This window comes from Anastrepha ludens, chromosome 5, assembly GCF_028408465.1.
Source record: "Anastrepha ludens isolate Willacy chromosome 5, idAnaLude1.1, whole genome shotgun sequence".
Taxonomy (NCBI): Eukaryota; Metazoa; Arthropoda; class Insecta; order Diptera; family Tephritidae; genus Anastrepha; species Anastrepha ludens.
In genome coordinates this window covers 110,981,280-111,008,059 of record NC_071501.1, presented here as the reverse complement: position 1 = coordinate 111,008,059, position 26,780 = coordinate 110,981,280, and the positions used below count along the sequence as shown (strand labels likewise).

Genomic DNA, 26,780 nt, shown 5'->3' with positions numbered 1-26,780 from the left:
CGGTTTGATCTGTGGAAATAAATCTGTCCCAGTACAGTTTAAAATTTGCATTTTCCAATATTGCCTTTGGTTCATATTTAAAATACAAGACTTCTGCTTGTAAGAGACCGTGCTTTATCGCAAGTTGTTGGTGAAGGATCTTTGCTATATTGTTATGTCTCATGACATATTCACGGGGGGCAAGTACGCTACATCCAGCAATTATATGGTCGATTGTTTCACCGTAAATGCCGCACCTTCGGCACCTATCTTCTATTGCCTCGCCATGTATCGACCTTCGGAAATTCCTTGTTGGGATAACTGGGTCTTGGATAGCGATGCGAAACCTTCTGTTTCAGAAAATAGCTTTCCTCTTTTCAACCATAAATTGGATGATTGTGCGTCTATCCATTCCATTTCGAGATCATGGGGATGGGCACCGTACCGTGTATTGTGTTTGCCTTCTATGCTGCGATCATTTCTGCTGGGGATTTAACCCCCTCAGGTACTGGGAAATCCTGCTCCATCAGACTTATTTTATTTTATTTTATTTTATTTTATTTTATTTTATTTTATTTTATTTTATTTTATTTTATTTGATTTTATTTTATTTTATTTTATTTTGATTTATTTTATTTTATTTTATTTCAATTCATTTTATTTTATTTCAGAGTATTTTATTTTATTTTATTTTTTTTCATTTTATTTTTTTTTTCATTTTATTTTTTTTTTCATTTTATTTTATTTTATTTTACTGTATTTTATTTTATTTCATGCTATTTTACTTAATTTTATTATTCATCAAGTTCATAAGTTTTAGTTTTTTATATTTAAATTTAATTTGTATTTATATTTATAAATTTTTCGACTTCATTATTTGTGTTCATTTCCTGCTCTTCTTAGCCGAACACCTCCAACCTGTGCATACAATCACAAATTTACTTAATTATTTTCTCTCTCTCTCTCTCTCAATTTTCTTATAATTAGTATACGATAAATAGTCGAAAATATTTAGTTGCAAACTCAATATCACCCAACAACACCAACAACATAGCAAACAGCAGCAATAGCAAGTAAAAAAAAAACCATTGCACGCAAATATTGTTGCTGTCAACTACCAAATACCATTACAAACAAAAGTAGTTAATGATGTATTACCTTAAAAAATACTCTTCTAACTAATTTACAAGGAATAAATGTATACGTATGTGAGGGGCGAGAGCGAGAGCGAGCGCAACCAACTACTCAAGTGTCGCCCAGCGCAAGCGGATTCTCCATCTCAGAAGGGTATGCAAAGTGCCGTGTTGCTGCAGATCGAGTTACAAATACACTATAACAAAATTACAGTTTAGTTTTGAACTAAGTGCAGCAGACATAAAATAATAGAAATATGTATCAAAACGTAGGAAACTTCTAAATTACCACTTTTATATAAATACATACGCTAATTGGCAATCAAAAGTGTTATGTTCATACAAATATACAGATTATACTGAGTATTATAGAAAAGAAAGAGATTAAAAGAGTTTAAAATCATGAAGGCAACTGCTACAGATTTTTGAAAAATTCAATTTATCCAAAAAGTTACAAAAGTAAATTATAATCATATGTTAAGTTCAGAGAGCCATACATATTTGAAAATGTTAGTGTTTTTTTTTAGGTTTACTTAAACGTATTCAATGCCTTGCACCAACAATTTACAGAAGTAGTTACTGCGCGCAACAACGGCAACCCTTCATTGGCATACTTCTGATGCCACCCTAATTCCATCCGCTTTGCAGTGAGGTACCCACGCCTTGCATAACTCTATACCAGCGGCATTTCGCAGCCACCGGTGAGCCACTGAAAGCCAGGAGTCCAACATCAATTTTGCGCGGCCGCAGATATATAAAAAGCGTACAAATATTTTGCTTGATTTTAAGGTACTTAATTATTTATTCTTCTTGTAAAGGACTGCAGCACAATCACTTGTCACTCGTCATATCCAATAAGTATGTATGTGTATCATTTAAACATATGTATATATGTATGTAATAGATAGATAGATTAAACATCTCGCTCATACTCGTAATTATTATCCATACTAACAATACACAATGTACAATATATGTATATTTATATATACGTATGTATGCATGTATATGAAGTGATAGTGATGTTATATAATTTTATGTAGGTATGTACAATGTATAGATTGGTGTTAGTTATGGGTAGTACTAATGCGTTTCACATACATAATGCGTTTAATTATGCATTTGGGGTGCAGTCAGTTTACTGGCTGCTTACCGTACAAACTTAATGAAATGCAAACAAAGAATTGTGTATTCACAAAAAATACGAATCGTATATACATTTATATAGTATATGTGTGCATACAAGTATTCGAAATGAAAAAAAAGCATTGCTTTAATTGCGATTACCTACCTAATTTCGAATATCAGCAAACAATTTTTTATGCAACTGTATGTCTGTATCAAAAGTACGTAGGAAAATTCATTCAGAGTAAAGTTTACGGAATCCACTCGTTGAGAAGTAAGGGAATAAAATTTCAAATCTAAATCAATTGCTAACGCCTGTAGAAATAAATGCCCCCGCTAAACTAGGAAATGAGTGAATTGAGAGGAAAGACAATTTTTGCAAAATTTCATAGGTTTTCGGCCTCTGTTTGATACAATATTTAAGAAAATATTACTGAAATACTCCTGAAACTCGGAGCCATTATAACATTTTACCTGCCACTCAAAAAAGTCAATCGAAATTCGGTTGTGAAGATATAAAAAGATTTATTGCAGCCATACCAAAGGCAAAATAAAAATTTTCGATCGTGCTCAAGCACGTGACAAATCCACCAGTTGGCGCAAAATAAATGACCCTATCGGAGGATGTTATAATTTTTGCAAATGGTGTCATAGTCAATCATATTTGACACTTGTGAACTACACAGCTGCAGTATACAAATAGACAAGCAATGGAGTTGTATACTCCGGAAGAGCATAGAATAATTAAATCGATTTTTTTAGCCGATTATCGCTCGGTGGTGTTTGCGCATTCACGTTCATTGATTCGATGTCGATTTTCCTAATCTTGTCACGCCAACTTGGCAAACCTTCCGGCGTTTAGCCGCTCGCAGTCCTGAGAGAGACCTTGCAAGGCGTGGCCACTACCGAACTGGTCGTTCGGCCGAAATTATCGCGGCTGTGGCTGCCGATGTTGCTGAGAACAAAGTAACATCAACCAGACGACGGGCCATGTAATTGGGCATCACCAGGCGGACCCTACAGCGAATTATAGTGAAAGATTTACACATACAAAGTGCAAACAGTGCATCAGTGAATGCTTTGCTGGCTGTCAGTCGCATGTGAATTACTATCAAGCCATTCTTAATCTCAACAACGAAGTGGATGATTCTGCGTCAAAAATCATCCAGAGCGACTTAAGCGGTTACGTCAATAAACAAAATTTTAATTTTTATGCCCAGTAAATCCGCGAGTGATGCGCGAAGAGCCATTACATCCACTCCAAACCACTGTATGGTACGGGATGAGTAATTCGGCCTTACTTTTTTGTGTTGTTTTTTGAAGACCTCATCAGCTATGCGGTCATATGCGGACAGTTATCACCTGAAATCTTGCGGAAAGTCATAGCAAACGCGATAAAATGGACACAAATGTGCATCAACGCTACGGCAGCCATTTGACGGATATCAGCTTTTCCACTTAACAGAAAACATTGTAAAGATCCAAATAAAGATTTCCATGACTCGATATGATTTTTTTGTTTATTTACTAAAACATGTTATTTAAAAAAAAATGTATGATTAATTTTGAGTAATTTGTATAAAATCAGGGTTTTTGTATTTCAGAAGTCCGTTGAGAATTACAGACGAATGAAATATAAAATCAGAAGAGAGCCCGAAGCGGGTCACGAGTCTTTAGAAACACAAATATTGATCAGTAACATATCAGGAACAGCTTTAAACCACACAAAAGCCTACGCAGGAGCTCAAAGAATAATTACCCACCGAACTGCGAACACATTGGCTAAAGCCTTTCCAAGTAGTTGATTGAAAAATTAAATTTTTTTTAAACAGCGTAATTTGATATACCGTCGTACTTCTGAAGCCAACAATTTTAGAATCCAGAGATCTTCTAATAGCTAAACAATGGCAGCCTAAAAAGTGAAGTATTATATTTTATCCTGTATTGAATTCTAATAGAAGCAGAACGTTGTGGCCCACTTAGAACTTCAAACAAAGGTCAACATTGATAAACATGAAACGAGGGGATGCCCGGAGACTCGCGGCAGTCATAATTGGCTTTCGGTCCATCGGGGAACAGCTTAAATGGGCATCTCTCACAACACACACTGCAACAGTTGTAAGCAGCCAGAGAGAAAAAGAAAACGATTTTCCAATTACTCTGTGAATGCCCTGCGCTATGGAAGGAGAGAAAGTATACCCTGAGCAAACCACTGTTCGAGAGTTTCAAACAACTGTCTGGCTTATACGTCAACAACCAAATAAAGTTCTTAAACCGCACTGGATATAATCACGCTGTAAATAATCGCGAGAATGTGTCAACAAAATGGTGCGAAAGCGCTAGTTTGATTCCGAATGAATCATCACTGCAACCAATAGATTCGACAAAGCTTATGAAGACTTGAATAATTGCCAGGCAGCAACACGAAGTGTTGAAGAAACCGTCGAGAAGACTTTGACAAAAAGCTTGACACGAAGTTTTTAAAAAGCAGTTTTCCTATTCAAAAAAGAAACCTTTACAAGTGACGCAGAGGCTGAAAAATTGAATTGCTTTGGATTGCACCTGGAATTTTGGGGTTTTTAGAGATCACTAGGAAAATTTTAACGTTACTTTGTTATTTTTTTTAACTTTGGATATTAACCAACTTTTCAAAACTGTTTTGCCCCCAAAAGCAATGTGAAAAAACATGGAAAGGTTGGATAGCCGCGAAAATAAATTATTTTGACGCATCAGTTTCATCCATCATTCTTCAAAGTTTTCAGGCAAAAAATTAAACATTAATTATTAATATAAACAAAAAATTTCGAAAGCTATTGGAATTTAAAAAAAAAACTAATTGAAGCATAAAATTCAAAATTTATCAAAATTAGTAGTCTAAAAAAAATCTTGCACGCACTTATTGCACTTTTATAATCAATATAGGCAAAGTAATTTCAAAAAATTTAAAAATAAAATTTTAATTTAAAACAATTTTTTTAAATATAAAAAAAGTTCAAGTATTCATTTCAAAACTGTCATAAGATCGGAATCGTTCCGTCGTTAGAAATAAATCTAAAAAGAAGATTGCACTTAAATTTCTCTAAATTACTACATATGTATCAGGCCTACATGTGGGCGGAAAGGGGAAAAAATTACAAACTTACTTTACCGCATTGCCGCATTTCAAGGAAAAAATAAAAGCATACACACAAATTACGAAAATATGCAACTTCAAGTGACATCCAAGGGCATCCAATTAGGCAATAAAGATTGTTTTTTTTTCCTAGATAATCTTACAATGTATGAGCCACATACCCCACAAGAAATCACGCCATCCGCTTCACTGAAACTCCAAAAACACACAAATAAAAAAACGTTGAAAAAATGTCTATGCGATTGATCACATCTGATCAACGATCACATCAGTGCTGACTTCGATAACCAGCGCAGCCGTACCACAATTTGTTAAAGAGGTAAATATGCAAGAAAAGGATGCAGAATGTACAGAAGATTTGTCATATGATGGCAAACTATGTCAGCACCCCGTTGATCAGGTGATGTATGAAATGACTTAACAGCTTTCTTGTAGGGTAAGTTACGAAAATATGTAATGTAAGAATGTATGCATCCGCGTATATGTGAAGACCACCGTAACCAGAAAGCCTTTAACCGTAATATAAAAATTAATGTAATGAATTTTATAAATTTAATACCTACATGCACAGTAACGCGTTAACTCGACTTTTCGTTAATATTTAGTTAGGAAATACTTGAAATTGGTGAACTTACTGATTGTGTTGTACTTTCGTTGTTGCTCGTTTTAGGCATTGAAGGTTTTTAGAAATATGTGAAATAAAGAAAAGCGTAAAACTTACTTTGAAAGACTTCCACGCAAACACAAACACAAAATGGTGACACCGATACCGTTTATCGATAAAAAATAAACACTAACACGGGTAGAATAAAAATTAAGAAAAATAAAAACAATTATAGTAATACATTTAAGTTCGTACAAGGGTTAAATTAAAAGACAACGTGAAAATCAGTATTTATGTTATGTCAAGAAACATTATCGTATGTGCGATATTTAACATTATTTACTGGTACATTTTAAATTTACATAATATTGGAAAAAAAAATTGAATTATGCTTATGGAAAACAATTAAAGGCCGTTTTCTGAACTAACATCTAAGATTACAGCTCACTTCACTCACTTCAGCTAGCCTCACGGTTAATCAATGTGCACTTCAAAATTTATATTTACGTTTAAGTAAAGTGAAATAATTCAAGGCATTCTACGTAAATTCAGTCGCCGTAGCCGAATAGGTTGAAGGGTATGGGTATGAAGGACGCTGAAATTGTGAACGGTGTTTATGGTGCCGATACCGTAACACCTAATTACATCGAATTTCGGTTTCGGCGATACCATTCAAGCATATTTGATGGTAAAGATGCACCTCGCATAGGCGGGCCCGTCGTCGAAAATGTCGATAAATTCACAGAAATAATAGAAGCTGGCCGGCATATTAGGAGTCGTAGCATCGCCCAGGAGCTAAAGATCGATTATAAAATAGTTTTAATCATTTGCGCAAAGCTGGATTCAAAAAGAGGCTGGATCTTTGGTCGCTATTAACACCAAAAACATGATGGATCGAATTTCCATCTGCAAAGCCTTGGTCAAACGGAATGAAATTGACCCATTTCTTAAACGGATGGTGACTGGAGATGCGAAATGGGTCACATACGACAATATTGTAAGCAAACGATCGTGGTCAAAGCGTGATGAAGCAGCTCAAACACTGGTCAAACCAGGACTAACTGCCAGGAAGGTTCTACATATTGTGTATTTGGTGGGACTTGAAAGGAATCATTTATTATGAGTTGCTTCCATATGGCCAAACACTAAATTCAGATCTCCATTGTCAACAACTGGACCGTTTGAAGCTAGCAATTGACCAGAAACGACCAGAATTGGCCAACCGAAGAGGTTTTGTGTTCCAACAGGACAACGGAAGGCCAAAATCACAAATCGTGACATCCGAAACCGAAACATCTTAAATAAAGTTTAGAATTTTGCGCAAAAACAATGGATTTATTTTTCCCTAAACTAATTTCATTGTTAATAATGTTCTGTATAAATTTCCTCTTCGATATTACCAAGATTTAAAATATTATAAATAAATCGTAGTATTTTTACTCCAGCTTTGCCATAGTTTCGCTATTAATTTTTATTTCTATTAATTAATTTTTGTTCTTATTAATATTTTTAATTTTTATTTTTATTAATTTATTAAATTTAATGAATTTCATTATGATTATTTTTATTCATTTTTAAGACAGTTGAGAGTACGAGAAGAGTTAAAGTGCACTTTGAAGTTAGAATTATCTCATCGGCTCACTTACTCGTATAAACCTCACTTTCTTGGTTAGATGAAAAAACGGCCCTCTGTGTAACAATAAGCACAAACGTTTTTTTATTTGCCACACTGTGGTGAATAATGCGAAAATGATTGAAGGATGAGAGTAACATAGTAAGTACATACGTATGTAGGTACGATTCAGACATAACGGCAAACGTAAATACAAGTTACAACAAGACTATCAACAAACCCGCCGTCACACTAATAAGTAGGGGAACGAATTCGGCACATTCAGCAATCGGCGGCACACCGTTACATTATATCTGTGAAATGTATACGTATGTATTAGTATGGTATGTAGGTACATATATGTATTTTTTATTATTATTTTTTTGTTTGTTTTGTTTTTGTTACTGTATCACTGATTTTGATTTGATTTTAGATCATACTTTCATAAGCTTACTAATTACTAGAGTATACTAATTATTTCGTGCTTAGAACTGTTATAGGTATTAAACAAATGTTACGGCAAACGGAACGCATAGTAAAGAAATATCGAGTGATTGCTTACTCAGCGGTTGTGTGCTACGGTTAGGTTCTTTGTTTTAGGTTTTCTTTTTTCGAACTTTGTTTTTTTTGTCGAAAATGGAAGTTAGTCAGTTGTATACTGAAAATAAACTAAAGATCGAACGCATCGTTGCAATCGACCAACGTTGTCGTCAAACGACCCGTGGACCTGTTAAAAAATTAATGTGAATTTAATATACATAAAAATTTTCAAGTGATAAGAGTGATAAGGAAAAAACTAAAAAAAAGGATAGAGAACGAGAAAGAAACAAATTAAATGCAATGTGGAATTAGGTCAAAGGAAATTTAGCACAAATATGAAAATAATTTTTGTTTTTCTTTTGTTTTTTGCTTGCTACATATTTTACAATAGGCAATTGCATAAGCAAAATAAGGGAAGAGGCGGAAAAGACGGAAAAGTGAAGTGTCTACAACTTAATTCACTGGGTTACTAAAATAATTTACAGTTGTTAGTACATAACAGGACGATCGTGGACCAGTAACGAGTAAAAGGAAGTGGGTGTATAATTTTTATTTGTTACTTTTTGATGAAAACTACTTCAAACGAGCTGCAAAGTTCTTATGCTTGTCAAGTACTAAATTATTTAGGTTGATTTCGATGTTTTCACTGGATTTTAGTAATCCCAAAAACTAAAATCATTGATACAGTGCTCAATATGTACAGTCAACGTCAAAAGAAAGTGTACGCCAAGTTTTGACTATTTACACAAGTACACACTAGTACACAAACTTTTTTCAATTATTCTTTTCCAAAAAAAAAAAACACAGTTCATACAACGAATATCATAAAGCAAAGGCTCAAACTTTTTACAAAATTCGTTAGAATTCGAAAAAATTTCAAACTTTTTACTCAGAGTCTCTGAAAAAAATTTCAATTTACAGAAATTATAATCTTCATCAAAATTTCAAACTTTTTACTCAGAATTTTTAGAAAATTTCGGGTATGCAATTTTACAGCTCATTAAATTTGGGTATAGTAAAGTATAGGGTATAGCAAGTAGTTCAAAAATCACGCTGATTTGTGAAAATTTTTTGGGGTCTTGTGAATTTTCTCCATTTAATGCCTATTCCACTTTTTTTTTTTTTTTGTATGGAAAAAACTCCCAACACCGTCAGTAGAAAAAATTGTCAAAAAATCAACGCCAGTTTTGAAATTTTCATTTTATGTCGCTAAAAGCCTGCTTTTGTTATTTTTTTTTTTGGTATGGTATGAAAACTCGAAAAAATATTCAAAAATCAACGCTAGTTTTGAGCCACCTGAAATTTGCATTTTATGTTGCCAAAAATTTAATGATCGACAAGGCTCAGGCTTGCGTTGGTTTCGTTAATCTATTTTGATTTCTGACAGGGTAGACTGCCGCTATGAAATTCTGAGTAAAGAGTTTGAAATTTTGATGAAGATTGGCCGAATTTTTACAAATTTTATACAAAGTTCGAAACTTTGCGTTATATGGCTATTGCTGTAATATGAATTATATTTTTATAAAAAAACTTAAATTACAAAAAAAAATACAGTGTACTCTCTCTCTTATGAGAAAAGAGCCAAAACAGTTAATAATATGTTATGGCTTGTCCGCTCAAGAGAAAAGGAAATTAAAAATACTTAAGGATTTGTGGTATGTACTGAAACAAGTTGCCGCTTACGGCAGACGTCCGTTAGGAGAAAGTACGCTGTAAATAAATAGTCAAAACTCATCAATATGCGTTGTATATTTTCTTTTCACGCTGACAGTAGGTAAGAATGGAGCCCGCCTTTCATTTATTTATTATAGTATGGAATTCGTTTCAATTTTCTGAAAACAATTCCAGTTATGCATTTAAAATTTTCCAAAAAAAAAAACAATTTTAAACGAAAAAAGTTGCAAAAAGCTTTCGGTTAAACAAACAATTGGCATTATTGCAACATTTATTTTATTTTTTTTGTTTTTGGTTTTGTTTTAAGCAAATATTATAAAAAAATTTAATCCTTCTCACATTCAAAATTATTTTACTAAAATCGCTGTATCAAAACAACGAATATTTCCACTGCAAATTAAAAAAAAAAAATGTTCTTCCTTTTTTCAACATTTGCAGTCGTCCTGGTTTCTTCTGTTTTTTGGAAATGAAGTGCAGTTCTAAACATACTAAAAAAATTTAATTCTTCTCAAATTCAAATAATTTTACAAAAATTGCTTTATCAAATTAATTGTTGCCTCTGCAATTGTTTTTAATATTTTTTTCCTCCGTTTTTTCAGCATTTGAAGTCTTCAACTCGTGTTTTCTGGTTTTCATTTTCGTAAATGAAGTGCTGTTTTAAACATAGCAAATATAGTAAAAAAATTAATTCTTCCCAAATTCAAATTTATTTTACAAAAATTACTATATCAAAGCAACGATTACTTCCACTGCAAATTTCTTAAATATTTTTTCCTCCCTTTTTCAGGATTTGAAGCCTTCAACTCGTTTTTTCTGTGTCCACAAACGAAAAGAAAAAGTAGCAGTACAATTATGTATATGATGTTAGAGGGAAGGGAGAGTTACATATATGAGAAAGCCGGCAAGCATGGAAAACACTTGTACAAAAGCAGTATGATAATTAGGTTAAAGGCCGTAAAGGGCTAGTCCATGAAATATTTTTAATTTACAATGAATTGCTATAAGAATTACCCTTCGGCCAAGTTAAAAAATAAATCTAGACAGATGAGAAAGTCATTAAAGCAAAAGTAAGAGTACGGATTAGTTTCTCATAGATATACATACATATATGTATGTATGGTATGTATTAAAATGTTACGAGTTATGTATGTGTGTATGCACCATTTACCTACATTTGCATGACATTCAAAGTTGTACGTATTTCTATTAAAGACACACAAATGTATGCAATGTATGTATGTATGTATGCGTGTGTATGCTCATATGCTATACCATAATACACATTCATACTCAATAATACTCACTTAAATTACATATTGGTTGCAAGAACTTACATTTTCATTTCATTTTATTGCATGTCTATGTTTGTTTCGCTTTAATTGTTTTGTCTAAGCAAAGTTTAACATAATTTTAATTGAAAAAATAGCAGACAACTAAAAGAAACAAACAAATTATTGTATGTATAATATATATGTATGTATGGATGTGTACAAATATGTATATAAATATATATGTAAATGTAAATAGCATTGAAAGAAGAAATTTATAACTAAAGCGAATCCACTGAGTATCAAAATCGAAATATAATAATTTAAAACAGAAAACCAAAAAATCATATAATTAAATAACTAGCCACCACATTAACCCAAAGCGCAATTTCAAATTTCTTAGTTTGTTTTGGATTTTTGTTTATTTTATTTTTTAAAGTACCAGTATTCTCGCTCCATCCTTCTCATGGTGCTGAGTTGGGTGCTTGTATATTTGTTGCATGCGTAATTATGTTTGTGTGTGTGTAACGACACGTCTTTCGGTTAAAATGGCGCCTTGCAAAACTCGTGAAATGAGTAGGGGGAAAAATTAACAAAAGTAAAAACTTGGTTTCTGTTTAAAGTGGCAACAACAACGCTGCTTACAAATACGCTCATTTAAGTTACAAAAAAAAACAACTATTTAGTAGACATGAGTTCAAGGGTGAGTTTACGAGTAAATAGAATGGATTAAAAAATTTTGAACTTGCTTGTTGTCGCTCTTGCTGTCGTTGTTCTCAATTTAATGTTGTTTTTGTGATGTTAGTTGCATACATGCTGCTGGCTGCACTTTGCATTTGCGTGTTGTTGTTATATCAGTTTGCTACAAGCGCTACTGGGTGGCACTGCTGAGCTCCGCATTCCATTGTGATCTGATTCAAATGCTTGTTTTTCTTTGTTTCAACTTTTATATATGTACATATTTTTAGTTTTTATTTAATTTGCACAACACAAGTTCTGCCGTTGTTTTGCTATTGTTTCACAGCTTTTGCTATTTGTTGTTTCAATTTGTTTGTCTCAGGCGATGCTAAATGCATTATTGCTTACTTCCACTTTTATCTCTCCGGAGGATATAATAACGGCATCGGTGTCTCTAATAGCGGCGCTGCCAGACAAATGGGCGGCGCACCTTGGGCAACGGATCACCGAAATCGTGGCATCATCTGCAGAACGGGATGACCGGGTAGCATGACACCCATACCGGGCATGGGCATACCCGGCATTTGTATGGCTTGTACTGGCACCAAACCTGTAGATAAAAGAGATAAGATTTTAATACAATATTATACATACATATGTATACACATTATACTATATATAAAGGGTGATCAGATCAGGAGGTACTTTTTCCAAAAGGGCAGATCATGCGTGACTAATGTCAAACTAAATACCTCATTTTTTCGGTATCCATTGACATTTCATCATGGAAAGACTTACGCCTCAACAACGTTTACAAATTCATCAATCAACGCATTACAAAAATCGATCATGACTCTGTGAAAAGTGTTCAACGCGCGCTTACTTTTGTCTCTCAGGCCAACTTACGGTGTACAGCGATGCGGCCCATTTTTGGCTTAATGGCTACGGCAATAAGCCAAATTGCTGTATTTGGGCTGAAGAGCACTCAAAGCCATTAAGTCCATCGAAAACAGCCCTTTGGTGCGGCCTATGGGCTGCAGGAATCAGCGGCCCATATTCCTTCAAAGACGAGGAGGCGCGAATGTGAAACAGTGAATAGCGAACGCTATCGCGCCATGATAAATGACTTTTTGATGCCAGAAATTGAAGCTCGTGAACTCCACAACATTTGGATCCAACAAGGCGGCGCAACTGGGCATACAGCCCGTGAAACAATGGATTTATTGCGTCCTGGTTTCGGTGATGTCTCGGACCAGTGGATTGGCCACCAAGATCGTGTGATATCACATCTTTCGACTTTTATTTGTGCGCATATATAAATTCTAAATGGTTTGTGGATAAACCAGCTACGATTAAGGTATTGGAAGCGAAAATTACTAAAGTTATTCACGAGATACCGACCGAAGTCCTCCAGCGAGTCATTCAAAATTGGTACCTATGGATAGCCAAATTACGGCGCAGTTGCCGCCAATATTTGAATTATCTTTAAAAAACTAAATGTCATGAATGGATCTACAATAAAAATAAATAAAGTTTGCCCCATCAATTTAAATTTTCGATACCTCTGAATTGATCACCCTCTATATACATATGTGTATACATAAATTTTTTTTTTGTTAAACCAGATTTTTGTCTGCACTTACCTGGCATTCCAGACAAACCGCCTGGTGCTCGCAACATATTACCACCCAGTAGCGGTCCGTGCGGTCCCAGTGCCATGGCCGGACGTAACATCGGCTGCATTAATTGCATTTGACCAGGCAGCGGCATCTACAGTGCATCGTTTAGTGATAGCAACAGATAAGAAAGATAAAATATTAGTTAGTTAGCACGTTTTCAGTTCAACTTGTGAATTGAAGGAGCGACAGCAACGGCTTCGCGCACATTTCATTTACACAAAAATTATCTAATGTTATTTATATTATTAATTAATTCATTTATGTATTATAGAGAGTAGTGGTGATATATAAAATTATATATATATAAAATAATTATGTTTTTTTGCTTCGCATTACAATGAATATAAAAGGCATTTTGGTAATAGAAGTAGAATAGAAAATATGTGAAAACGTACTTACTTTAGCCGTTTACTACTCACTCTCTTGCGCGCGCTCTTTCTCTCTCTCTTTCTCTCTATAATAAACTTTCACACCTTTAATTTAATAAAACTACTAGCAGAATGAATGCCTAATGAGTAGAAAGGTACTAATTATTCAAAATATTGTATCATAACTTTGCATTCGCTGCTTTCACTAAAAAAAAATGAAACCATCTCTTCAAGCCTTCGAAATATTTCGAAAAACGAGTTCAATGACCTACATGTCTAATTACAGGGTTTGGATTTTCAAAACTATTTTTAAGCCTGCTAGTTCTAACATGCGCCTTAACTGTTAATATAAAAACAAACCGTTTCGCTGAGAATTTGAAGTTTTTGAAGGCTTACCATTTTTGATACGATATTGAAAACTCATGCTCGAGCAGTAGCTCACTGTGGTATTGTTTTTGCATTGAAATAGGGGTATTTTCCATACCTATACTAGCAACCAACAAAATATGTATGCAAGAGTACGAGAGCACTCAAGCTGTACGCCGCGAAGTTAAAAAACTGGCACAGGGTCGTATTTGTCATATTACAATTCATATTCTAAAAATATGAATTGTTGCGCTGTAGCTGATATTGAAAATATTTTTTCGCTTATACATTGTTGCACCACTTGTATTATAATGCAATTTTTGTATTCGGAGTTTAGAGCTCATGGAAAGTTTTAAATGCTAAATATTCCATATTCCAAGCTAATTCGCGGGCATAATTAAACGCACGCACTTTTATAAAAATGTTTTGATAAGAATTCCCGTTTTCTGGTTTCAAAGGGACTCATCTTTGAGTTTCAAAGCTCTTAGAAGTTTGAAAAGGTGTTTCACAAACAGGCATTAGAGATAAGATTTAAACTTTTACACAGCTTTAAAGATTTTTGTGAGCTAAAGCACAAGCAAACCTAACCTAAATCTAACAGATTTCCAATATTTATTTCAAGTTTAGAAAAACTCGAAAACTATTGATGCACAGTGGACAGCACTCGCCCCCTTATTAAAATGTTTTCTGCTCTAAAATAGTGTTTTAAAATGAATCTTACATATGTACATATCTACCTTTTAAAGTATTAAAAAGCTCGCGCACCGCCAAAGCGAGAAATTCATGTTTTAACCCTTTTGCATCATTCGACGGTGTAATCCACGAACAAAAACTCTCTCTTATCACCAAGAGTGGAATAATCCGCACGAACAAAAGCTCTCTCTTCGCACCAAGAACGGAATAATCCGCACGAACAAAAGCTCCTCTTATCACCAAGATCGAAATAATCTTACTGCGGATTTTTTGTCAAAGTTTGAGGAAAATAAATAATTTTGCTAATCCTATAAAATTTTTTTAAATTAGAACAAAGGGAAAAAGTCTTGCCAACGCAAGGTATTTTGAGTACATCGCGGATTTCTAGCGGTGATGGAAAAGGGTTTATTAGAATTTGTATGAAAATTCAAAGTCGTACTTTGACTAAAGTTTAGATATACTACTGTCGGCAAAAAGTAAGGAGAATTTATTTGTCAAACTTCGCGGGATTAAAATTTCGCTGTAGTTATTTTTTTCATGAATTGGCAGCACTGTTAGTAACATCTGGGCCAACTTTCATATGAATGTCATTATCAGTAATATATTTACGCTTGTGTTTACCAAACGACCAGGAGTGCATTTTTCGATTTTTACAATGTCTGATTTGATTGAGCAGAGAAGTGCCATCAAATTTTGTTTGCGGAATGAAATTTCGGCTGCGGAAACGTTTAGCATGTTGCACAAGGCATTTGGCGATTCGACCATGTCGCATAAAAATGTTTATAAGTGGTACAAAGACTTCAAACAGAGTCGAGAACGTGTTGATGACTTGGAGCGCTCCGGACGACCATCGAAGTTAACAGATAATCAACACGTCAATAAAGTGAAGGTGTTAGTGCTCAAAAATCGTCGGTTGACTGTTAAAGACCTTACTGATATGATCGGAATATCAGAAGGATCTGTGAAAACCATTTTGAAAGACCATTTGGGCCTACGAAAAGTCAAATCTCGTTTGGTACCGAAAACTCTCAGTTTTTAATTAGAATTTGTATCGCAACTCAAAGCTTTAATTGAAATAAAACCTAAAGATAAACTGGTTTTTAATTTTAGCACTTTTAATAAAAAAAATCTGTTCAGGTTCAAAGGTTGTATTTTCAACTCAAGCTAACATATTAGAATTTCAAAGCTTTTAAAAGCTCAGATGGTGCCAAATCTGGACTTTCATTAAGCTTCAAAGCTCTTTTTTAGGTTATTTGAAGTTATTAAATGGCGGTGCTCCAATGCAGGATTAATTCTTTTCACTAAGTAGGCCTAATTTACAAATTGAGTTATTTTTAAGCATAAGTCGACGGGAATGTGGAAACAGAAAAAAAATTTGTATGTAATTTCCTTTCGAGTTTCACAGCGCTTTCTTCGGCATTTCTAAGTACGGGGGTTTTTTATACTTTTTCACGCTTTGTAAGTTCGAAAGCTAATATTTTGCTAAAAAAAATATTGAGCCATACTTTCGTTTTTTAAGTTATTTTTAACTGGTGCTCTAACTTTATAAACTATATAACAGATTCCTTCTAATACACTTGTATACATATACATATAAACCTTTTCATTATAGTCCAAAGTAGTCCAAAATAGTTATACATTCATAAAATACTAACCAGCATCGAAACGTTTTGAGACAGAACATTTAAGTGAGTTTTGGCCGCGTACCTTTGAGTTGGGTGCTTTGTTGTTGTTGTTTTTTATGCGAAATGAGCTAAATACAATAGAAGTAGGGCAAGTGAGACAATAAGTAAGACAGTGAGGTGAGGACAGAAATGGCGAGCATGTGATTATATGTTGGTGAGTGATTAAGATTTTGAGAGCAATGAGCGTGAATTTGTGAATCAAAAGGTAAGAGTATAGGGTAGGGGGAGCAATTGGAAATGTATGTGTAGTGTATAGAAGACAGCAAGAGATTGCCGCCAATGGTGATTTTAGTATTTAGTTTGTTTGTTTCTTTGTGTTGATGTATAGCATGATGTAAGTTTTAAAATTGATTTGGTTTGGGTTTCATTGGCTGCACTTGCAATTTGAAGTTTTACATGAGCACTTGCACTTAAAAACTAATTAATTAATAATAAAGTTTGTAGTAAATGCAATTTATGTTGTTTGTTTTTTTTTGCGTAATAATAAATACACTAAATGCCCCATCACGTTTTTAATTTACAGAAAAAGTTAACATTTAGATATTTGTAAGACATATCAATCAATCAATCAATCAACCAACCAACTCAGCAACTATTTATTACGACAATTCAATTATGAATACTAAAATTGTGAAAATTGTACTTACATGAATTTCTTTATATTTTTAGTTTTTGATTTTTTTTTACATATACATCTAAATTTTTAATTGAATTCATTATGTTACTTATCTGTTTTTCTGTATCAAATTTTTTCTGTGATTGTTTGGCTTTTTGTTTTTTTTTTGTTTGTTCGCCCAAAAACTGTATGTGTTCTGACACTTCGGCTTAAGCTGTTGTCAAAATAACTAGATTAATCTTAAAACCTTTAATTCTTGCATTGCATCCTAAAAGTATGCTAAATGAAAATATGTATAGTCTCACGATTTGCAAATCATCCTCATAGTTGTTGTACATCATATGGTATTTGCTGCTTTTAGTGCTCTCAAGAAAGAGGTGCAATATTTTCCGAACAATTTATGGCGCGATTTGAAATTTGCGATTACTTGGTCTCCATTTGAAAAACTACTCAACCGAAATAGTTCTAGATTATCTAGTTAATTACAGGCATATTACACACACGAGTAAATGCGTATGTATGTATGTATATCTCCTTGTAGGTATATATTTTAGTGAGGAAACTAAGTCACAGCAAATTTCAGCATCACAATTTTTCTCATTGAATGTTATATTAAATCTTGGAATAGAACTTTGGCGTCAAGATATTTCCGCTTTTGTATATATTAATGAGTTAACAAATAAATGTGGTTACTTTAGGCGCGAACGATTTAACAGCCCATAAGAATTTTTTATCAGCACTGAGGGTATTTCACTATGAACACCCTTTCATATAATAAACAAAAAAATACAGCTGGAGCCTATCTACTGTCACGCTTCATAAAGCTGTCAAAAGGGATACTAATAAAATTATATATTATAAAAACATAACGGTTATCCTGCTTTGTAATGGGTTGGAATGCACAGTAACGGTATATAAATTATGTGTAAGTATGTTTAGAAGGAAACACACGTCATCACCCTGAGTTGGAATTGCAACATATGAAGCAGTAAAACGTCGTAAATCTAATACTAGGGGGGTATGTTAATTTCTAAGTCAAGAACAATAGCCATTACTGCTGTATCATTACTTTCCGGGTCTCATCACCTTAATTCATGTTTCTGGTAGTCACAAAAAAAATTTAAAAAAAACTATATATACATATACATATATACATACGTATATACACATATGGTCATTAAAATAAGTACGCTGCATTCACCTATCGATTTCTTTGAGCTGCTCCACAGTGCGGCCGATTCCCGAAAAGCTGGCCAAAACTCAAAAAATTAAGTAATTGATTCAAAATTTCTTACTCGGGGGTTGTCGGGGTCGCTGATTACGAATTTGATCTTAAAATTTTGAAAATCCACCCCCTTCCACCCCTATTGGCCACCCCCTCACGTGAAATAGCGTATATTCTAGAACATAATCAAGATGCATGTAAATTTATATGTTTTCGGGGTCGCAAGGTAGCAAGTGGTAGCAGCTGAATCTTGTTTTATTCAGTAACCATTACTTTTTTGAGTAACCTTTAATAGGTTTCAAAGCAGCATATGACGGCGTTGTATTACTATACAGTTTGAAAACTCAAATTTTATAAAAAAATTGCAAAAAATGTATCTACGTATTGCTGCAGCTAAAAATTTTGTGTCGAGGTATTGATATGTACTAAAGATTTCTCGTATTTTACTAACCTTCCGAAGATGATTCCACATTTGGTTTTGTTCAATTTACTCCATTACAAAATCTTTCAAATGTGTACAACTTTCACTATTCATCGACAGTAATACGATGCTCAAACGAAGGCCACGTTGCGACTGAAAATACAGAGGATACTTAGGGTACAGGACGTTGCTATGAACGGTTTTCACTACTCAAGGCATTACTGTAGCCAACCCAAAGACAAAAAAAAACTCTATCTAGAAACTTTTTTTTCGACTTTTGGCCAGCTTTTTGGGAATCGGCCGCACTGTGCGCTCGGAAAAATTGAAATCTGTTACTGAACTCTCACTTTTTTTACAAATGGCATCACTGCGTGATTTTAAAAGACCCGTTATATTTAGTTTGATTATTGGTGGCACAGATTCGGTTATTTTCATAAAATGTTATCTCTACGGCGCTGAAGCCTGGACAGTCAAACAATCAGATGCAGCCGCTCTTGGAGTTTTCGAGAGGAAGGTACTTCGCAAGATTTTTGGCCCTGCTCGCGTAGATGACGGTTACCGCATTCGAAAGAACTTCGAGCTGTATGTGCTTTACAGAGATATTGACATAGACAAACGAGTCACCCTGCAGCGACTAAGGTGGCTGGGTCATGTCGTCCGTATGGAAGGAACTATTTCAACGAAGAAGGTGTTTGAAACGGTAATTAGCGGTCGATGGCGACTTAAAAAACTTGCATTTTCCGTATGAACGTGGGTGCACCTATTTTAATGACCATATGTGTATATGTATAAGAAACCCAAAAACAAAAAAAAAGGAAACCAGAATCTTTAATAGGATCTTTAGTTGTAAAAGGCAAAGCAGTAAATGTCGGCTTAAAGGCGTTACGCTTCATCATTTTCTGCTAGCGCATTTAAAAGCAAAGGCAACGTTGAAGCTAGAATTTTATGGCAATCGTTCTACAATTTGTTACGTTCAGCTACAAGATTTGGTTATTCAGCTATATGTAAAATATCCTTTAACTTCGGGTGGAGCGTAAAGCCAAACAGCTATAAGGGCATTCAACTGAAAATCTGTGTAACCGATCTGAAATAACCCAAGGGTCCGAAAGGATCCACCCCGTCGAAAGAGCTCGCTTTATAGACAGACGGCGGCGTTAATCGGCATTAGCGGCGCAGTTAATTCTGATTAAAATTGTAGCGTGACAGACGGTTGTTAAGCGAATTAGTTAACAGTTGATTTGCTCGTTGAATAGTTTTGTCAGTAAAAGATGCACCGCAGGCAACATTACGGCTATTAGCTGCCCGGATGCTAAGAAATAATTATTTATTAAAAAAACGGCGCAAATTGCAATTTCTCAAACTGCTCCGAAATATCAAAATAATTAATTTAACTTCGAATGTGCTAATTCAAACTAGCATTGCATCCCAAGGATGATAGATTTCATTGTTTGCTTGATAGCTATGGTGAAAAAAAATTTTGAGGGTAACTTTGCCTGCCACGTCACTTGGGATATGTTTAACAAAATTTAGCTTCTGTTAGTTATATACGAGAAAAATCAGCACAGCCAATGCTCATGCCTTGGCATTCGTATATCACTAGCACAAGCTAATTTTTCTACCCCAAGGGGCGTCAGCCTATCAGCCGTTTCTGTCAAATTCGCTCAGAACCGAGTAACCGTCTGCTACATAGACCACCTCCAAAAATTTTTTAAACATGATCACATTGAGTCTTTCTTGTTCTTCTATTTAAAAGTTTAATTTTTTTTTATTCACAATAGGTGATATCTAACTGTCATTTTTCGGCAATGTTGCCATCGAAAATTCCCCTAATTCGCTTAAATTATGAGAAGTAAGTCTAGTTGTTAATCTCCATTAGTTGCACTTAATTCCTTATATAATTCTGAATTAAGTCGTTAATCCTCATTAACGTCACCGTCTGTCTACGCTATTAGACGATTACGATCGATGACTACAATACAACGCACTGGAAGCGCTTAGTAAACTGATACAACAACAACAACAACCAAGAATTTTTGGGCAATATTTTATGTTTTTACAAAAATTATAACAACGGCGTCCAAGAAAATTCAGAAAAATATAGCGTAAGGAAAAATCAAGTACTAATAGTCAGTCTTTACTTGTTTAATATGATAAAAAGTTTTATCAAGAGCAAATATTTCACAAATTTGTAAAAAACAAAAAAATATCAGCATGGTTTTAAAATTTGAAAAGCGTTGGCCAGACTACAGAAAGAAATTCTCGACTTGATGTCATACCAAGTGCATATGTTGTTGTTGTAACAGCATAATATAAGTTTCGGGGAGAAAGAAATCCATTATTTTCTCGGGAGATGGCTGTGGTGATTGACATCTCGTAAAGTATCGATCAAGCAATTTAAAGTTTATGCTCGTTTTCAAGGTGATATTTCAGACTAAAAAATTCTTTTGCTGTTTTTTGTTTGATCCATTAAGTTATGAGTTACAGGGTGTAAACAATGGAAGTCAACACAAAGAAAATTCGGTCCAATTTACAGTTTTTCTTTGATAAAGGCGAAAATGCAAGCCAGGCATTAAATAGTGAATGGTGCCGATCCTGTAACAGTTAATTACATACAATTTCGGTTTCGTCGATTCCGTTCAGGCATTTTGGATATTAAAAAAATGTCAATAAAATCACTGACATAATCGAAGTTGACCGGCATGTTAATAGTCATAGCATCGCTCAGGAGCTAAAAATTTAATAATGGATTTCTTTTTCCCCCCAAACTATTATATTTGTGGAAAGATGCTGCTGCGTATGGTTCCGATTGCGTAACGAGGCACAACAGTCAAAGGAATCTGGCGTGCGTTTCTCGTTTGTTAGCAAAGGCAATGTAAAAGAAATTGATATTTTGATTGCCCGGAGAGCAGAGGCCAATCCTGCGAAATGAAAATCCTGTAACGGCCCTACACTCAGTTAACACAGTTTGTGTTGCACAAACCACTTACTATTGGACGATTTTCACTCCTTAAAAAAAGTTGAGTCTATCCAGTGCCAATCGAATCAATACCTTTTTTTTTTGTTTTTCATTGATGATAAAACATGATGATGCGAAGGTAACACCCCTTACTGTGCAGGCGGAATAATTTCATTTGTGTTTCACTAATTCTCTTTAAAAAAAATTATAATCATTCACAAATCGCATGAAATCGAAGAAAACTAGAGATTTTTTTCATAAATTATTTAGAGCACCTCACATTCGCTGGCCTAAATGCATACCCAGTTATAGCATATCGTACGTATATATGTAAATTGGAGTTATATATGGTTGTTGTATAGTTTTAACGAAATAGCTGCATTCTTTTTTCTTTCAATTTAGATTGGTGCGAAAAGATCAGCAAACTGTTTAGCAGACACTTACCATGCCTACGGCCGCAGCAGTGGGAGCGCCGAGTGCCGATTGAGGATGGCCAGGACGTGCGGCCTGTAGACGCTGCATGATCACAGCACGATTGATATCTTCCAGTTGCTTCTGTTGGTGTTGCTGTTGCGCAGCTACTGCTTGAGCGACCTGAGCCTGCGCGTGCGCTTGTGCATGCGCCACCTGTGCCTGTACCTGTGCAGCTTGTGCCTGTGCCGCTGCATGCGCATGCGCGTGCGCATGTGCCTGTGCAGCCTGTACCTGCGCCTGTGCTTGAGCCTGAGCATGAGCTTGAGCCTGTGCTTGTGCTTGAGCTTGCGCCTGCACGTGCGCCTGAGCCGCTTGGACCTGTGCAACCGCTACCATTGCAGCAGCCTATGAGCAGGAGAGACAGAGAGGTGTAGATATAGAGAAAGAAAAGAGAAAACGCGCAGTCAATAATGGATTGTGCAAGCAGAGATGTCGGCAGAAGTACTACTGTGTGACGGAATGGGGGGAGGAAATCTATTTTGGTAGGAGAGGTTGGTTTTCGCTGTCAATCTGGTGAATTCGAGTTGATCAACCCCAATTAATTTAATTCTTGTCATAAATGTCTAGCAAATCCCCTTTTGTTTCATTTGAACAGCTTGTTTTGTAGCCCCTTATTTTTTGAAATCAAATACAAAAAGAGTTCGAATTCATGGCACGGAAATTCTTAAAATAAAATTTTATAAAAAATAGCGAATATGTTTTACGGTTGACAATTCCGATATTACAAAATAGAACGTAATAAAATCGATTGTTACAAACTTTCTTAAATTGATTTAATTTCAATATTTAAATATTGAATTTTTTTTAATGACGAAAGTTTTTTAATACATTTCACATTAATATCTCAAATAATTCTCAGCACGAAAGCGTGAAATTAATTTCTAATATAAAAGAATAAAAAAAAAAAAAATAAATATCAATAAAAAAATATAAAAAAGTAAGGAAATAAAAATTTTAAAAAATTGTCACATAAATTTTCATATTTTATTTTGTATTTTCTTTCTTCTCTTTTTATTAAATCACTTCAAAAAACTAATTTGTAATAAATAAAAAACAAAAACAAAAGTAAATAAATAAAAATAAAAAAAATAATAATTAAAAATATTAAACAAAAAAAAAATTTGATATTTTATTATATATTTTCTTCTTTGGATTAAATCATTTACGAATGTGTGCCAAAATTTTAATTATTGGATTTTAATTGCAACTAATCTCTAATAAAAAAAAGCATAAATAAAAACTGTAAATAAAAAAACATAATAATAAGCTAATTACACCTATATTAATTTATTACTAATTATTATTAATTTATTAATTAAATAAAAAAAGTAAGTAAAAAAAAATTAAGAAAAAGTAAAAAAGTAAGTAAAAAAAAATTTAAAAATAAATAAATGTTCATGTTTTATTTTATTGTATATTTTCTTTCTTCCTTCTATTAAATCAATTAAAAAAAAACTAATTTGTAATAAATAAAAACACAAAAAAAAAAATTTTAAAAAAAAATTTTTAAATGAAAAAAAAAATTCATATTTTAAATTACATTTTCTTCCTTCACTTACGAATGTGTGCCAAAATTTTAATTATTTGAGATTTATTGCGCTGTTTCATATAGAATTTTTTATAAGCTTCTATAAAAAATCAAATGCTAAAATTTTTATACAAAGCTCGAATCACAAATCTCAAAAAAATTAAACTTCACCGAGCCGATAATTATTTATTCAATATGGGTTTCCTTTGGATAAGATTCAACTTTAATAAGTTTTAAGGATTAATTTTCCTAAAACAACAATATCGAAATCATAACATAAATCTGCTAAGCGAAAGTTTTCCGAAAAGAATTTCACGCACTTTTAAGCTTCGAATAGATTTTAATTTAAACCCCGTTTGCACTTTTAAAGAATTAAGACCACCGAACCGGATTTGCACTTTAAAAGAATTAAAACCACCGTACCGGATTTTCTTACTTTTGCAATTTTAAAATCTGACAAGTCTTATCTTAATATATTTCTAAACATTTTCATTCTATTAAGGTTTTAAATATTACTGTTATAAGCAAAACAATCGCAACACCACTTAAACAGCAATAAAAGTGGCTAAACATCAAACTCTTCTTTCATTAGGGGAATAAGTGAGCTGTAGCACTTTGAACCACGCCAGATTGTTGGAAAAAAAGAACGTGTATGCATTTTATTTTTAAAATTTCATGATTTATTTCAATTAAAATCGCCTTTTTATCTGCATTGTAAATTATAAAAATACACACAAATATATACTCGTTTAGGTTTAAGGTTTGTCGGAATTTCAAAATTGCAAAAATTAAGGCAAAATATATAATTCTAATATAAACGTTGCCTGACGACTAAACTACGTTATTTATTTTTGTATTTAAATTTAATCTGAAAATTTTAACTTGTAACGTAAACTAATGCCACTCATTATCAAACTCCTTTTTTTAAATTTCTTTTTTTGTTTTGTTTTTATTCTATAATAAGTACATATTCTACAGTTATGTACTTGTAAGTGCCTTAGTCAATTTGAATTTATGGAAATAGAAATGGAGTTCTTAAATGCAAAACTGTCCCACTTAAGCAAACATTTTATAATCTGTCCTTATGTATACGTATCAGTGAATGTGTTGAGTCCAACAAAGAGAGCTAAAGCTGAATCGGCAATTTTCATTTAATTTCTTTTAATTGCTGTCGCGTATATTTATGTCGATTTGCTCTGTTATGCTGTGCTTTGTTGTCTGTAAATTATTTCCAAGTATTTCTTGTGAATTTGTTGTTTTTTTTATAACAAATGGGCACTGCTTATTATGCGCCGTGTACTGTGTAAGAAAATCTATACTTTCCCTCCCACATCCGCCTGTTCAGTAGTTATATTGACTATGATTTCTATATCTATTGTAAGCACTCACTTCCTGGGCCTTTGATATAGCTGCAGCCTGGGCTGCTGCTGCTGCTGCGCTCGACGTACTCGAACTTGTTGGAATTGTCATAGATGATGCGCTACTCACAACGGCATTGTGATTATGACTGTGCGATCCCCCTGATGTGGAGCGCTGTTGATGATTGATATTGCCACCGCTGTTGTGCAATTTCTGTTGATATTTCGGCTTGCGTGCTCGTAACTCCTCTAAACTCATATCCTCGGGGGGGTGCATGATTTTCGACGTAACATTAGCATTTGCACTTGGTGCAGCTGCTGGCGCCTTGGGCGGCTCAGTAGGTGCTACATTTCCTGTGGAACTTGGATTGTTAGTTGTTGGTGGTGCGCTAATTGTTGCATTACTATAAGGCATTAACACATTAGGGTTAACAAACAAAGGACGAATTCGATATGGTGTATTTTTGATTTACCTGTACGCAGGGAAAGTTGGTTTTTGTGGCATGGCGGCCGCATGTACAGCAGCCGCCGAAGTAGTGGCAGCCATAGCTGCGGGAAATAGCGGCCGTGGCGGCATCATGTGCGGTGGCATCATTGGTATACCGCCGGGACCCAAAAATGGTGGCATTGGTGCCATTGGCGGCATGTTTGGCATCATACCCATCGGCCCGAACTGACCCATCATCGGTGGCATCATATTTGGGGGCATCATCATAGGTGGTGGTGCCGTTAATGGAACTGAAAATACCAAATAAATTTTAAATATTTAAAACGAAAGTTTTATCAAATTTAACACATACTTTCGACTTTTTTCTTGGCAGCTGGCTCATCATCATCAGAATCAGATTTGCCGCCATTTTTCTGTCTTTCGTGTTCTCGTACATCTTCCGCTGGTATGCCGTCCATGCCGAAAATTTCTATTTCAATGTTTGAACGATTCGGTAAAGAGTTAGGAACCTTGTCCACGGTTTCTTTATGTACTTGCATGCAGTGAATCGATAAACCCGGCCCTGTATACAATTTCTTGTGACATATATGGCACTTGAAATGTTTGGCCTTCTGATGTTGCACCAAAATCTTTTCGTCGTCAAACTCCCGATTGCAATACCTATTTTTTTAATTAAATTAAGGAAACAACCGTAAACCAGAAAAATAAATGTGTCAAACGCCCTTTAAAACGTGGCGCAGAGGAGCACCCGACGTTGACAGCGCAGTTGACGCAATTACATAAAACAGTATAGATACGATCATCACAAAGGACAACCGAATAACTTTTGCTTTTTTGAAAAGGATACCAGCACCATGGTTTCGAAGCCTTCTTCTTCTTACGACCCATTTTATTTATATATCTATGGGTTTTTAAGTATTTTTAAGCGTTTGAACTGTTTTTTTTATTGCAGTAGAGTCACTAAAAATTATCACTAAGTGAAAATTTTCACGTCTAAATAACTTATAACAAAATGGCCTACTGAAATTTTCATTCCTTTTTAGGCTGACGTTTTTCAATGTAGAGTTGCAAGGGAACAGTGCTGCCAGTTTGAATTTCAAGCAGCACTTAATTTACAGGAAAAAACGTTTTACCACTCTATAAAGGAATTCACTAACATACTTCAACGAGATTGGCACCGTTGTCTTATCTTAACCACAATTTGCTACTTTTTTCTA

At 34.2% G+C, this 26,780-nt stretch overlaps 1 protein-coding gene across 2 annotated transcripts; it reads right to left on the bottom strand.

Moving 5' to 3' along the window:
- Positions 1–679: 679 nt before the first annotated feature.
- On the bottom strand, positions 680–26,607 carry LOC128864605 (BUB3-interacting and GLEBS motif-containing protein ZNF207). 2 transcript variants are annotated; one of them, XR_008454716.1, is made up of 8 exons: positions 26,411–26,607; positions 25,916–26,223; positions 25,589–25,853; positions 25,147–25,519; positions 22,200–22,574; positions 13,390–13,516; positions 11,135–12,356; positions 680–7,900 (listed from the first exon to the last, which is right to left on the bottom strand). XR_008454716.1 is itself a non-coding variant. In XM_054104359.1 (7 exons), exons 1-7 carry the CDS (start codon positions 26,449–26,451, stop codon positions 12,250–12,252), a joined length of 1,596 nt encoding a protein of 531 aa, XP_053960334.1. In that variant the 5' UTR covers positions 26,452–26,607; the 3' UTR covers positions 680–12,249. The 2 variants fall into 2 exon arrangements, 1 of the variants encoding a protein (XP_053960334.1); XM_054104359.1 differs by having other exon boundaries at positions 680–12,356.
- Between the last annotated feature and the right edge of the window lie 173 nt (positions 26,608–26,780).